General features: G+C 34.0%; 1 protein-coding gene and 1 long non-coding RNA gene across 2 annotated transcripts; one reads left to right on the top strand and one right to left on the bottom strand.

Annotated features, from left to right (window-relative positions):
- Window positions 1–995: 995 nt before the first annotated feature.
- LOC135152186 (uncharacterized) lies at window positions 996–2,453 on the bottom strand. Its single transcript, XM_064092021.1, has one exon. The coding sequence runs from the start codon at window positions 2,451–2,453 to the stop codon at window positions 996–998; it is 1,458 nt and encodes a 485-aa protein (XP_063948091.1).
- A 101-nt stretch (window positions 2,454–2,554) lies between these two features.
- LOC135151998 (uncharacterized) lies at window positions 2,555–5,289 on the top strand. Its single transcript, XR_010291054.1, has 2 exons — window positions 2,555–4,178; window positions 5,063–5,289. It is a non-coding gene; the product is annotated as an uncharacterized LOC135151998 (long non-coding RNA).
- Window positions 5,290–14,108: the final 8,819 nt, after the last annotated feature.

Here is a 14,108-nt window from a genome sequence, read left to right as displayed (position 1 = left end):
GATATATGAAATCTGTCATACTTTTAAATCTTCAAAATTCTTGTTATCTCTAATAGTTTGAAGGTATGCCAATCAAGTTTCCAATATGAATTAAGACTTTGTAGTAAGGTGTACCATGGATAAAAGCAGATGACAACGCGGGTATCCGGCAGCGATCAAGAAAAATATTATATCATAAACAAAGAGTATTACGGATTATAGAGATCGTACGCTCCAGTTTGCTTTCCGCTGATTCCGAGGACGGAATCTTTTTAAGGGGGGTAGATTGTGACGACTCGGATTTTAGATATTATTTTATTATTTTTATTCATGATTATTCGAGAAAAATGAGGAATAAAATTCTATATTTTATTCCAGTTTTATAATTTTCAAATATTTTCCGACTCATTAGGATATCGAAATTTTGTTGTGTGTTTTGAATTGAATACCATGTTAAATATATGAATTACTTGTTCTATGATTTAACTTTAGTATCTGGATGTGATTTATGCTTGTGTGTATATCTTTTACAAACTTTTGTGTTGTTTTATAAATATTTATGATTTTCTTTAAAATGGATTATAGGAAATTGAATTTCTTAAAATACAAAAATGACTTGTAAAATTCTTTTAATTACTTGAAAATGGTAATGAATATTTTTAGGAGTTTTGAAAATATTAAAAATATTATTTTTGTAGAAGTTTCATGTTTAAATATTTCTTGAACACAATTAACTTCTAAATTACGTATAAATTTCAGTAATGCTTCATAAATCCCGAAACTTTTATTTTATTAGTTTTATAATATTCCGGGATTTATAAAAATATGTTGGTGATGTTTCCAAGATACTATAATAGCGAGATATTCCGATAATATAGTTAAAAGCGGGTCCGAGTCAATTGGTTATTCAGATTATTAAAGGCACGTGGAAGTACAAGACTTAGCCACGTACCCTTTTACAGCACCGCCTCGTTTTGCCGACCTTCATATTATCATAAATCAAAATCTCAGCCCTCTCATTCCTCTAAATCTATCGTCTCTCTCTCTCTCTCGCATATTTCTCCTTCCTCCCTCAAACCAACAGTCGCCTCCCCTATATGCTGTTTGTCGACATCGATGCCCTCCGTTTTTCTCTCCAACACTGCCGCTGTTCTCAGTTCTGTGATTGAAGTCGCGACAACCGCTGGTAGATTCTGAATGCACTCCAGTAAAGGCAAATTAATGTGAACCTTGCGAAAAGTCTCCAAAATATTTTTCTCTAATGCACTCTTCTTTGTCTGAACCAACCTAGCTGGGAAAGGGACAGAATCGAATCGACTATTAGTAATAACCGAACTTGAAGGTTTAAGAGACTTACTAGTAGAAATTGGAGAAGTATGTTTCTCCTCAGAATTGTTGTGCACAATTTCAGCTTCATCCTCATTCTCATGACTATCCTCCTTGGCTTGAGAATTCTCCTTTGCTTCATCTGGTTTGTTGTGTGAAGTTGTTTCAGTTGCTGGGTCTCTTTCGATGCCACGCTTATCAACTTGATTTTCCAATATCTTCTGAGTGGGAATGACATTCCGGCCACTCTTAGTAGTAATGATGTTAGCATGCTCGAATTTCAGATTTGGTTGTGTAGTTCCAGGCAACCGTCCAGGCTCATGTTCTTGGTTAATTTTCTTAATCACATCCCCAAGTTGTTTTTGCATCTCTCTAATGTCTTGAGAATTGGTAATGCACTGCTTTTGCATATCCCTGATATCTTGAGAGTTTGTAGTGCATTGTTTTTGCATCTCCGTTTGCCCGTCAACCAACTTGGACAATAATTTCTCAATAGTGTTATCATTGTTCGAGCTTTGAGGGACTTGACCCCTTTGTAGAAAACCAGATGGCGCAGAATTATTTTGAAACTGAAACCCATTCAAAGCATTGTTAGTGTTCCCATACCTCAAATTGGGATGATCCTTCCATCTTGAGTTGTAAGTGTTAGAAAACTGATTTGCTCCTTGATTTCCAAAGCCAATAGCATTAACATCTTCTAAAGTAGATTCAACCAATGTAGGACATGCATCAGTAAAATGTCCCTGAGTTGAGCAAATACCACAGACTTGAGCTTTCGGTGCTTTACCGCTTGATAGTAATGCATTCAATTTTTCGATACTTTGCTCAATATTTGAGAGCCTTTGATCAGATTGAGCTCCCTGAGTAGTCCCAGAACTTGCACGACTACCATATTGAAGTTCATTAGCAGCTCCCTTTGCAATTAGTTTCTCCGCAGCATCATGAGATAAGTCTACATAAGCACCACCAGCAGCTGAATTCAAGAGTTTCTTTTCACCTTCATGAAGACCTTGATAGAAAAAATGAAGAAGACTCCCTTTAGAAAATCCATGTTGTGGGCATCTCTTTTGCAGCTTTTGGAATCTTGCATAATATTCAGCATAAGTTTCAGTGGCATTTTGATGAATTCCAGCTATTTGGCTTCTCATGTTCATGACTCGAGTTGCCGGATAGAATTTCTGCAAGAATTCCTGGGCCAGTTTCTCCCAAGAAGTAATATAACCCACTGGCAATTCTGTGTATAATCGAGAATGGGTGTTACTAGTTGGCTTAATTGATTTCGAGCTTGGATTTAGAGTTAAGTAGTTAAATTGAAAGTGGTGGTGTATATGTTTATATATGCAGAGTAAGTGGTACTTTGTTTTGATATAATTATGTGTATTTATGTGGTTCAAGTTATTTTGATATCTAAGCTATTGATCTTATAATGATATACATATACGTGCTTAATTGATATTTGAATTGGTTGTGGTCTGGTGATTGTACTTGGTACGTTTAATTAGTACTATAATTAGATGAGTTGGGTACTAAATCTTTGGGTTGAGTTATGTACTTGTGTTTGGTCGGGTATTTCAATAGTTTAAGTAGTGGATTAAAGATTTAGAAATTATTCATACTTGAGTTGAAAGTTTTGGCTATCGCTGGTCTGTTTTGCAGCATAATTCTGGGTTAATTGAGTTGAGTTATGTGCTTAATCTTTCTTTAATAATTTGCTACTTGAAGTCTAGATCAAGCACCAAAAGGAATTTCAAAGTTTCATTCAACGAGCTAAAAGATATGCATGTTTTACTGCGAAATGCGCTGAAAATTCTGGGCAGGTGTGTCCTATTCCAGGCCCTGTTTTGCTACTTTAAACTCGAGCTCTGCTTCTCAAATTTTTACTGGAGTTAGATGTTAGTTTCTGGAATATGTCATTAAAATTTTATACAAACAGACCAATTTTTTTATTTATTAAAATTCTTAGCGTGGGGCTGGTTCTGCAGGGCAGATTCAGGTTCCTGACTTGCAGGCCCTGTTTTACTCCCTTAAACATGGAATTTGCTTCTGAAAATTTTATAGTAGATTGTAATAATGCTTAAGAGTGTCTCATAAAAATTTTGTATTAAAGCGATAAATTTTCAATTTGTTAAAAATCATAGAGTGAGGGCTGTTTGAACTATTTGTTCTAGTTTTCTTTCTTTGATTAGTGCATAGGAGGAGTTTATACTTGGTTGGTCAGTGTCAATCATGTCTAATAGTGATATATGATTTCAAATCTAGCTACGTAAGTGTGCATACTGTGATATTGTGTTTTAATTGATATTGGTCCTGTACTTATTGGTTTATTGAGTTGGATTGAGTTGCTTACTTGTTGAATAATATAAGAAAACATGTGGATAGTCCGATAAATAGAGGAAGTGCTGTCTCATTTTCGTTAGAAACTATATATGTTTTATTTGTTAAAGGATATTAAATAAGATAAGAATAAGGTGACATGGTTAACTGAAACATGTTATATGATAACTTATCAATATTGACTTTTAATAGCTATAAAAGTTAATTGTTCAACTATGTGCTATGTGTTTGTCTGACTATGTGGTATATATATGCGAAGGGTAGATATATGATAGGTATTAATGCTTTTCGAGCTTAGTTAATCTGTCTGATCCGACGACTGAAATACTATTTTGCCATCGTATAGAATTGAACGAGACGTTGATCGAGGCATTGATCGAGAAGTAATTGAAATGGGTATTCAAAAATAGCTAAGTTGTGTTGCAAGTTGAAGTTGGGCAGAGATTGTTATAGATAGAATCTTGTCAGAAGCTGGCAGAAAGGAATGATATGGCACTACATAGTGTTATTAGAAATCTGAGCTAGACACCGGAGTTAAGGCAAGTATATATCCTACCTACTTTCTCTTTAAAAGATTTTGCTCCTGCAATGCTTTTGTTATGCTTTGAATATTGCAAAACTCCTTATAGAATTAGACTTCTACTAATTACGAGTATTCTGGAATTACCCAAGTATGAAATGGAATACCTTTTGTCACTTATATCTTGCAAATGTATCAACTTAATTATCATCCTTATCTTCTTCAACTGCTAGTTACTTATTATTGAGCTTAGAACCTTGTTTTCTTACCTCCCTTTTAACTACAACAAATTGTGTTCTTGCTTATAAAAAAACTAGTTCACTTGTTTGTTCCTGACCCAGAAATGAAACCCATTTCCTGAAAGACCTTAGTTATCATCATACAACCTACCCCGCCATTATTATAAAATACATTGATACACTTGATTCAGTAACCTATACCCTTGATAAAGAATACTTAATTAGTAGAAATCTAATGCTAAGGTGTTGAAATGAATATTTGGTTGAGAATCAATGTTGCTTAAGATTTTGAACCTTAAATGATTTGATTTATCTGTTTTAGAAAGGGAATTGGATGAAAATGTTTTATGACCGAGGCGCCGGTCCCAATTGAATTATTAAAGGCCAAAGTGTGCCTAGGATCCTTTATATTTGAGAACTCGTATTGAATATGCGGGTTCGGAGCTATGTCGTGGGCTGATCACCCAGCTTAGCTCGCAGCGTCTTATCTGGTTCCAATGCAATAAAGGAGAAACTGGTTGGTTTAAATCATATTATGTTGGTATCATTATCTTTATATCATTGTCAGGTTTTACATACTGTTTGATTTATTGTTGGTTTGGATATTATATACTTGTTGAGCATTCTTTTGCTCATTCTTGCTATTTCTTCTAACCCCTTTCAGATAATGTTAAAGATGGTTCGCCTATTTAGGCTAAGCATAAGAGTAAGGCTAGGCGAGGATTGCAAGTGACTAACTTTCAACCTGATGGTCAGGAAGAGTATCCAAGATCGAGTCTTTGGGACTAGTGGTAATTAGAGTTGTCTAAATTTGATTTAGTTGTAAAAACATGTAATAGAATTTATTAGTTTTATTTTTCTGATTTCAATACTATAGCCTGTTTGCGATCCTGTTTTAAAGGGGGTTAAACTTTGTTCTTTTAAATCTTTTATTAAAGCTTTCAGGTTTTAAATCCTCTGTTTTTTTCAGCTTTTCAAAAATACAGGTTTTCAAAACTGTAAATCATATTTAAAATATCCAGGTTTTGAAATTTCTATTTTACTCTCTTTCAAATATATAGGTTTTAAATTGTTTTTCATATAGTGGCACCAAATCCAGACCCCTGGATTTGAGGGCTGTCACAGTTGGTATCAGAGCTGGAGGTTATAAGTTATTGAAATCAGAATATAGGTGGTAATAATAGGTTTTTTAAAAAAAAAAAAAGATTACGTGGTGTGACCTCATATAGAGGTATCGTAAGACTATTTGGGGATAGTCTCTCCGAGCAGAATAGAATGAAGCTAGATGATTAAGTTTAAGTGTTTATAGTTATAGACATCACAATTCCTAATTCTAGTTCTTTCAGTCCTAGTATATTGACCAATTTAGAGTTATATCATATTAAGAAGGTCAGAATTAGACTATCAGAAGAACCTTAAAATTTGAAACATTTGAGGTCGAACTAGTAGACATTCTCACACAGTCTAATGTATCATTGTAGTATCTGCCAAGTGTTGAGTGCTATTTGGAGATTCACCTTTTGATTCTTGTCAGAGATATATAGAATTGGCGAATAGACATGTCCGCGTTTAAAGCTTTGTATATATTTAAGGAGTGAGTGTTAGAGCTACGTAGATTTCGTGTTAGATTACTCGATCTAGTACTTATGAGTGAGTTAAGACGTCAACATTATATGTTGATAATTTTATAAAGTAGGATAAGACTTCTGATCGACAACGATATCAATGATGGGATCTGCAGAGGCTATTACGAGTCAACGATAATATATGCAAGTGATCACTAGAACGTCAAGAAGAATCACTGGAATCAGAACGAGTCATCAAAGGAATCGATCAAGAAGACATCTGTGAAAATCCTGGCAATACCTTCCTCACTGTTGATTATATTTTTTTTTTTTTTCCTCATCATTGATTTGTTTAGACATCACTTTCATAAAGTTTTTTTGGTGAAGAATATATCTTTCCCTCTCACTTGAGTTCTCAAATGATACATGTGTTTACCGTAACACCTTTGGAATCTATTCAATTTTTGATATTTTTGGACCCTTTCATATTCTCTACTCTAACTGAGGTGAACAACCCTACTTACAGGGGACACAAGGACTATCTGTCTGTGTGATAGAAGTTGGATGGGACGCCATCACTTGTGTGTGTTGTATACACAAGAAGGTTAACTACTTTTAGTAGTGTCTTAATCCAGACACGCAACACTGAGTTCTTTAGATCATATTGGTCTCTCAGTTATTCCCTCATTCAAATGAGATTTATTCAACAAACTCATAATTATATGACCATAATCATGTGACATTTGCTTCGATATATGAAATCTGTCATACTTTTAAATCTTCAAAATTCTTGTTATCTCTAATAGTTTGAAGGTATGCCAATCAAGTTTCCAATATGAATTAAGACTTTGTAGTAAGGTGTACCATGGATAAAAGCATATGACAACGCGGGTATCCGGCAGCGATCAAGAAAAATATTATATCACAAACAAAGAGTATTACGGATTATAGAGATCGTACGCTCCAGTTTGCTTTCCGCTGATTCCGATGACGGAATCTTTTTAAGGGGGGTAGATTGTGACGACTCGGATTTTAGATATTATTTTATTATTTTTATTCATGATTATTCGAGAAAAATGAGGAATAAAATTCTATATTTTATTCCAGTTTTATAATTTTCAAATATTTTCCGACTCATTAGGATATCGAAATTTTGTTGTGTGTTTTGAATTGAATACCATGTTAAACATATGAATTACTTGTTCTATGATTTAACTTTAGTATCTGGATGTGATTTATGCTTGTGTGTATATCTGTTACAAACTTTTGTGTTGTTTTATAAATATTTATGATTTTCTTTAAAATGGATAATAGGAAATTGAATTTTCTTTAGAATAAAAGGATCTAAAAATTTTAGAAAACCCGAATACAAAATATTTATAAAAAAACCATTTTAAAGCCTTTCTCTATTTTCACAAATAATGCTCAAAATCATTTTAAATTACAAATAATTAAAATAATCATTTGCAACCTTTCAAATATTTTTAAATCCGGCAAAAATATAAAGATACCAAAATTTGAATCTTTTGGTAATTTAAATCAAATAAAACTTTTCGGCTCAAATAAAACAACTTTTGATTTAATAAAAACTACAAAAAATTCAAAATTCTAATTTAACTGCTCAAACAATAAACAGTTAAAATTGCACATCTAACACGTAACACAATTAAATCAATTAATCACATAATTGTAGCAACTCACAAAATTGTTTTTGAAATCCAACAAATTGGAATAAAATATAAATTTTTATTCCTGCACTTTTAGAAATTAATAACAAAATAATAAATAATTATAGAATTTTCCGAGTCGTCACAGACTTCCCCCCTTATAAGGATTCCGTCCTCGGAATCCACGAAGAAAGAACTAGAGCACGTTATTGCTTGCAAGTCGCACCGTGATCTGCTTTTGTTCTTGTAAAACACTATACGAAATCTTGAAATGTACTGGCAGTATTAGCTCGTTCAAATTTGACTGGCATACCCTCAGAATTAATTGACAAATAAGAATCATCGATCTAAAAACATATTAGATTTAAGATATCAAAGAAAATGTCATATGTATGAGTTTCGAAAACAAACTGATATGAAATAGAAAAATGCTGAGAGATCAATATGATCTAGAGAACTATGTTGCGTATCTGATTGAAGATACTACTAAAGGTAATTAGCCTTCTTGTAATGCACAACACACAAGTGATGGCGTCCCATCAAACTTCTATCACACAGACAGAGAGTCCTTGTGTCCCCTTTAGGTAGGGTTGTTCATCTCAATTAGAGTAAAAATATGAGAGAAGTTCAGAAATCAACTAACAATGATTGTTTTTTTTTTGAATGAGACATTCTAGGTTCAGAACTGAATACATAGCAAAGGTACTAATTCTGATAAAAAGAATAATTAATAATGATATTGTAAGCAAAAGTATCATTCTATAACTCATGAGAGAGAAGATATAATTTCTATAAAAATCTCTATGAAAAGATGTCAAAATCGATAGATTTCAAAAGTGCTAGGTTCGATGAAAAGAATAGTTAAAAAAAGATATAATAAACATAAGCATCATTTGATAACTTACGCAAAAGAGAAACTAATACTTCATCAAATACCTCTATGAAAAAGATATCAAAATAATTCACTAAGGAGAAAAATAATCAATATAATCAACGAATGAGGAAGGTATTACCAAGATTTTCACAGATGCCTTCTTGACTGATTCCTCTGGCTCGTTTCGATTCTAGCAGTTCTTCTCGATGTTCTAATATTCTGGCCGATTCGTACTCGACTCCAAAGATTCCATCACCGCTATCTACTTTAGTAAAAAGTCCTATCCAGCTTGACACGATCAGAAGCCATCTTCAACTTTATACAATCAACATGGTAGAGCGTTGAAGTTCTCTAACCTACTCATAATACTATATCGAGTAGTCTACCACTATTTCTATATCATTCTCAAAACAAGGACTATACACCTAGCTTCTCACATTGATCCGCCAATCTCATATTCCTTCTATCACTCTATAAGAACAATAGATGACCTTCTAACCAATACTCAAGAAGTTGTAAAGATGGTAAGGAACAATTTAGACTAGACAGGTTTCTCCACGAGTCTAGCTAACACTGCTTCCTCAGAAAATCAACCTCAAGCTTTACAAAATTGGAAACTATAGGTGTTCCATCATGTTTCTCATGAGATCCAAACTTACTAGTTCCAAAATTGGAAGCCTAGACATCCCAAATGATTACTCAAATCATTACTTCAAAATCGACCTCACTTCCATCAACAAAGACTATACCAAATAGTCTTGACTCACCTCTATATGAGGTTTCAAGAAACACTCTCTCTAAGCACAATCTACATTCTGATTTCAATAACATATAACCTATAGCTCTGATACCAACTGTGACAGCCCTCAAATCCGGGGGTCGGGATTTGGTGCCACTAAAACAAAATTTATTTAAAAACCTGTATTTGCGGAAGAAAGTAAAACAGACATTTGAAAATCTGGAAATTTGAAAAGAGATTTAAATTAAAATCACTTTGACCCCCTAAAAACAGGATCGCTAATAGGTTACAGCACTGAAATCAGAAACCAAACTAACAAATCTTATTACAGCTTAAACCACATTATCAGATAAACTTCGATAAGAAGAATAACTGATAACCGATAAATGAATCTATTATCTAATAGACATCTTCCAAAATATGCTACCTGATTCTCAGGTTGACACTTAACCACTGGCCATCTCGCCTAGCATCAATCTTACGCGCAGCTTATACAGGTGACCATCTCAATCCCTAGCTGAAAGGGTTAGAAATAATAGCAAGGGTGAGCGAGAATGCTCAGCAAGATAGTATGGAAGGCAAGAGCCACAAGATATAATTTTGAATCTAAATCAGAGTGTTTGAAATCACGAACTTTTGAATTAAATATAAACAGTTGTAACTCAAAAGTTTAGCAAACATATAAATCAATATGCTTGAAATCACAAGATAAATTTGACAGTAAACACAAGCTTTCAAAAGCTTAAACAAATGACCAGTTTTTGGATTGGAATCCTCAACTGACGGCGCACTAACACAGCTGATCAGGACATCCTGTGATAGCACCGAATCATGCTTCGTAGAAGCAGATCCAAACAATAGGTACCGAATAGAAGGCAACACATTGGCCTTTGGCAAATCTGGCATTATATATATATTTCATATAATACCTAGCCCTTCGCTGGACCGCCGCCACGGCCTCTTACGCATTCATCCAATCAAAACAAAATATTTTGCTGGTCTATCTGGCTGGACAATTAAATAGTCCCTTATGCCATACAATCATCACTTTCAAAACCTTTCTGAAAAGTCTTTTCTTTTCAATCTCAAAATACTGTCAAAATCAATTTTATTAAAGTCTGAGTATCATTTTAAAATCCACCGCAATACGATTCCAAAGAAATCAACGAGTTGTTTTCGCTATTTAAAATTAAGGATTTAAGTCTGGGACAGAAGACCAGGCATATATCGAAATGATACTACTACAGAGTCAACAATAGTTTTCAAACTGTAAGAGAACTTAGACAATAATTCCCAGAAATTGATTAAAATAATCAGAATGCTTTTCTGATAAATTTGTCACTGTACATATAACAGTAAAAAGGATCTAATTAAAAACATTCGATAATTTAATCACAAGATAAAAGTATTTGTACTTTTATATATCGGAAATGGATAGTCATGCTTGCATGAAGTACAAGTCATACATAGAAAATTTGCATTATCAAAAGAGAATTGAAATACTTGCTCTTTAAATAAAAGAGAAGAATAAGAATACTTGCCTCTGACAGAAAACAGGTGACACACAGTCACACTTACTCAAATTCTGGGCTGGCCTCAATTGCTAACTCTGCAATCAATACACTCTATTGGCCTATCTCACGGCACAATATCACATTATCAACTATTCTGACTTGACTTGCAATACTATTCGTTTGCTTCTGAAAGTCGTCGTTGCACGCTTCTTGATAACTATATATGATAGCAAGGAATACTTCAGTTGACGAACAATCCAGGGCGTCGTCTAATTTACAGAATCGAGATTATATTATTACCCTTCGTCATATATACAGATAATATATATAGATAGTATATACACATAGTGCCAAACAATAAATCAAGTAGTCACATCAGCACATAATATATAAGTTACTTGCTTTAATATTCATACTAATAGAATCTGATAACCCCTGTATATAATCGCATACTTGATTATATACAAACACTAATCACCTCAAAATACATATCTGGATACAATTGAAATCCGAATTACAAGTCCAATTGTAATTCAATCACATCTTAAATCAGCTCGAAATCTCATCAAACTAAATTAATAATATAATATAATTTAGGACTGTACATCTTTTAAAATCGAGCAACCTCAAAACCAACAACACAATAATTCATATCTCAAAATAATATAAAGATTTGTCAAAATGTCAGATTGCTCGTCCAAACATCAGCTTATATATAGCATGACATTAAAATATCAGTCAGGGTCAACAATTAAAATCAACAACTATTTATCATCAACAACCAATTACGGGATTTAAATATTAATCTACGCGACAACATTTTAAAATATTTAATCTGAAATCAATAATTGATTTTTAGAAGTAGATAACAACTTCTGGAATTCTAAATGAAATATATAATTGTCGCAGATTTTAAATAAATATAATCCGGAATATAAATCAACACTATAATTTATATACAATTCCACGATACAAAACAGATAATTACCTATAATTGGCTCAATAAAATATTAAAAGATTATTATTATTAATGTCATTATCATTGTTAATAAAAACAATAATAACAATTATAATAATAATAACATTCATATTTTATTCTCATGACACCATTGTATCCTCTCAAATTCATTCTGAAACCCTTGTTAAGGAAAACATAACATAGTTCCTTATTGAATACTCACTCTGTTCGCCTTGACTCATACCATCCAACAATGCATCACCTTCACTTTGCATTTTCACCACTTCAGCCTCTCTTTTTTGGTAACTGATAAGTGGTATTTATACACACTTATAGGCCTTCATTTCCACTTAAATTGGTTGGTTGTACTTAAGTGTTTAGTGTCTTTTGATGTGTTTTTAGTGTTTTTCTGTGCAGGTCACGAGTTGAGGTGATGAAGTGATTTTCTATCAATTTAGGTTGTTTTTGGTGCATTATTTGCAAGAATAGAGAATTGTGGATTCATCGCGAATTGGGATTTTGTGGGTATATCTTCTACAAACCCTCACGAGAGCACACTCGTCCACTAGAGCTATCTAGGGGTTTAAAGGGCTTGTTGCATGTGCTAAATGCAACCGTGATCACCTACGGAAGTGGTACTAGAGCGAGGAAGGACATGCACGCGAGAACGAGCAAAAAGCGAAGAAACAGGGCTGCCATGGCAGACAGTAGCGCGCCCGCGCTACTTGTTAGCGCGCCCGCGCTACCTACTGTTGCCACTAGCGCGCCTGCGCTAGTTTAGCGCGGTCGCGCCCAGCAGAAGTTCCCCGGGCCGATTTTTGAAGCTTTTCTGATGGATTTTCGCAGCGGTCGAGGCCCGGTTGACTTGGTCAAATTATTTTAATTTCTCGTGTGTAAAACCCTAGCCTCCGAGTAGTTTTTAGTAGAGAACAATATCATAGTTAGTTTAAGTAATCAAGCACATTATCAGTTTTGTAATAGATCGTTCTTCGCGAGGAAGTGACAGTTTCGAGCGAGATCGTGAACATCAATTCTGTAACGTGTGATCTTTATTATTAATTCAAGCATTTTTATTCCGTTTAATTCTTGTCTTTTATTTATCATGTTTTCATTAGAACCCATGATGTCGATTAGTTCGATTATGAACTAACCGCCTTCATGGGACTTTAATGGATTTATCGATGTAGTCTAGTAAAAAATATTAATTACTTGATTTTGTGACGTACGTTGATTTCTTTGCATGAGCCGTGCTTATTCTTCTTAGGAGCGTAGCTAACTTCTAAGTTGTTTGTTAATTCTTTCTGAAGCGAGAGTGGATGATTGAATTTAGAACTATGCCATGTAAACATAGGATTATGTGAATGAAGCATAATTTGTGATAGACTTGAACTATTTTTATCACCCTGTGTAATCACGATAGACGACTTGTTATTAAACCTCTCTGCTTACACTACCGCTATAGAGATATAGGGTCTGAGCTTTGTTGGTGTCCATGAGATTTCTATCTTAATTGTGGATTTTGATTGGTATGATATGTGTGCAACGAGAGTTGGCATGTATTACTTTCGTGTTGTCTGATTAGGATCAACAGTCGCATGTTAATCAGTAATTTCAATTCTAGATGAATTCGATAATGAAGTTAGAATCCCATGTGTTTTCCTATTCTGAATTTGATTAGTAAATTTAGTTATTAGTATAAAAGAACCCATCCTTGTTAATTGTCTTGGCAGTGAAAATTACTCATATATTGTTGCATAGGTGCGTATTCTTAATTCACCAGTCTCTGTGGGAACGAACAAATATATTACTTATGATCACGTGCGCTTGCGTGTAGATTTTTGCGAACAAGTTTTTGGCGCCGCTGCCGGGGACTCGGTGTTAATTAATTAGTTTATGTACTTGTCATCAGTGTGCATTAAAATTCACTGACTAGGATTCTATTCTCTTCTCACTTTTCTTCTTTTCTTTATTTCAGGTACTTGAGTCGCGTTTATGCTCACACGTTCTAAAGCTCGTAAGGAAGCAATTGATTCATCTTCTTCTTCTTCTTCTGATTCGGAAACAATGGACTATGCAAAGACAACAGTTGATGAGGCTTCACAGGAATTTTCTCGTTTGAATATAATTGATAATCAGGCCGACACAATTGAGCCAGCTATATCAGCCAGTGGTATTCGAATCAAGCCATCAACCATTCTCAGGTTGCAGGATACTATCCAATTTGGAGGGTCTGTTCTTGAGGACCCAAACCTGCATCTAAGGAACTTTGAGGAATTCTGTATTTCATTGGACTTCAATATCGGACCTAAGGATCTGGTGAAGCTGAGACTCTTTCCGTTCACGCTACGTGATGTAGCACGATCATGGTTTTTATCTCTCTCGGCAAGCACTAC

The sequence above is a fragment of the Daucus carota genome, chromosome 4 (genome assembly GCF_001625215.2).
Source record: "Daucus carota subsp. sativus chromosome 4, DH1 v3.0, whole genome shotgun sequence".
In the NCBI taxonomy this organism is placed as follows: Eukaryota; Viridiplantae; Streptophyta; class Magnoliopsida; order Apiales; family Apiaceae; genus Daucus; species Daucus carota.
Note: the sequence above shows the minus strand (reverse complement) of the source record. Positions and strands in the feature narration are given on the sequence as shown.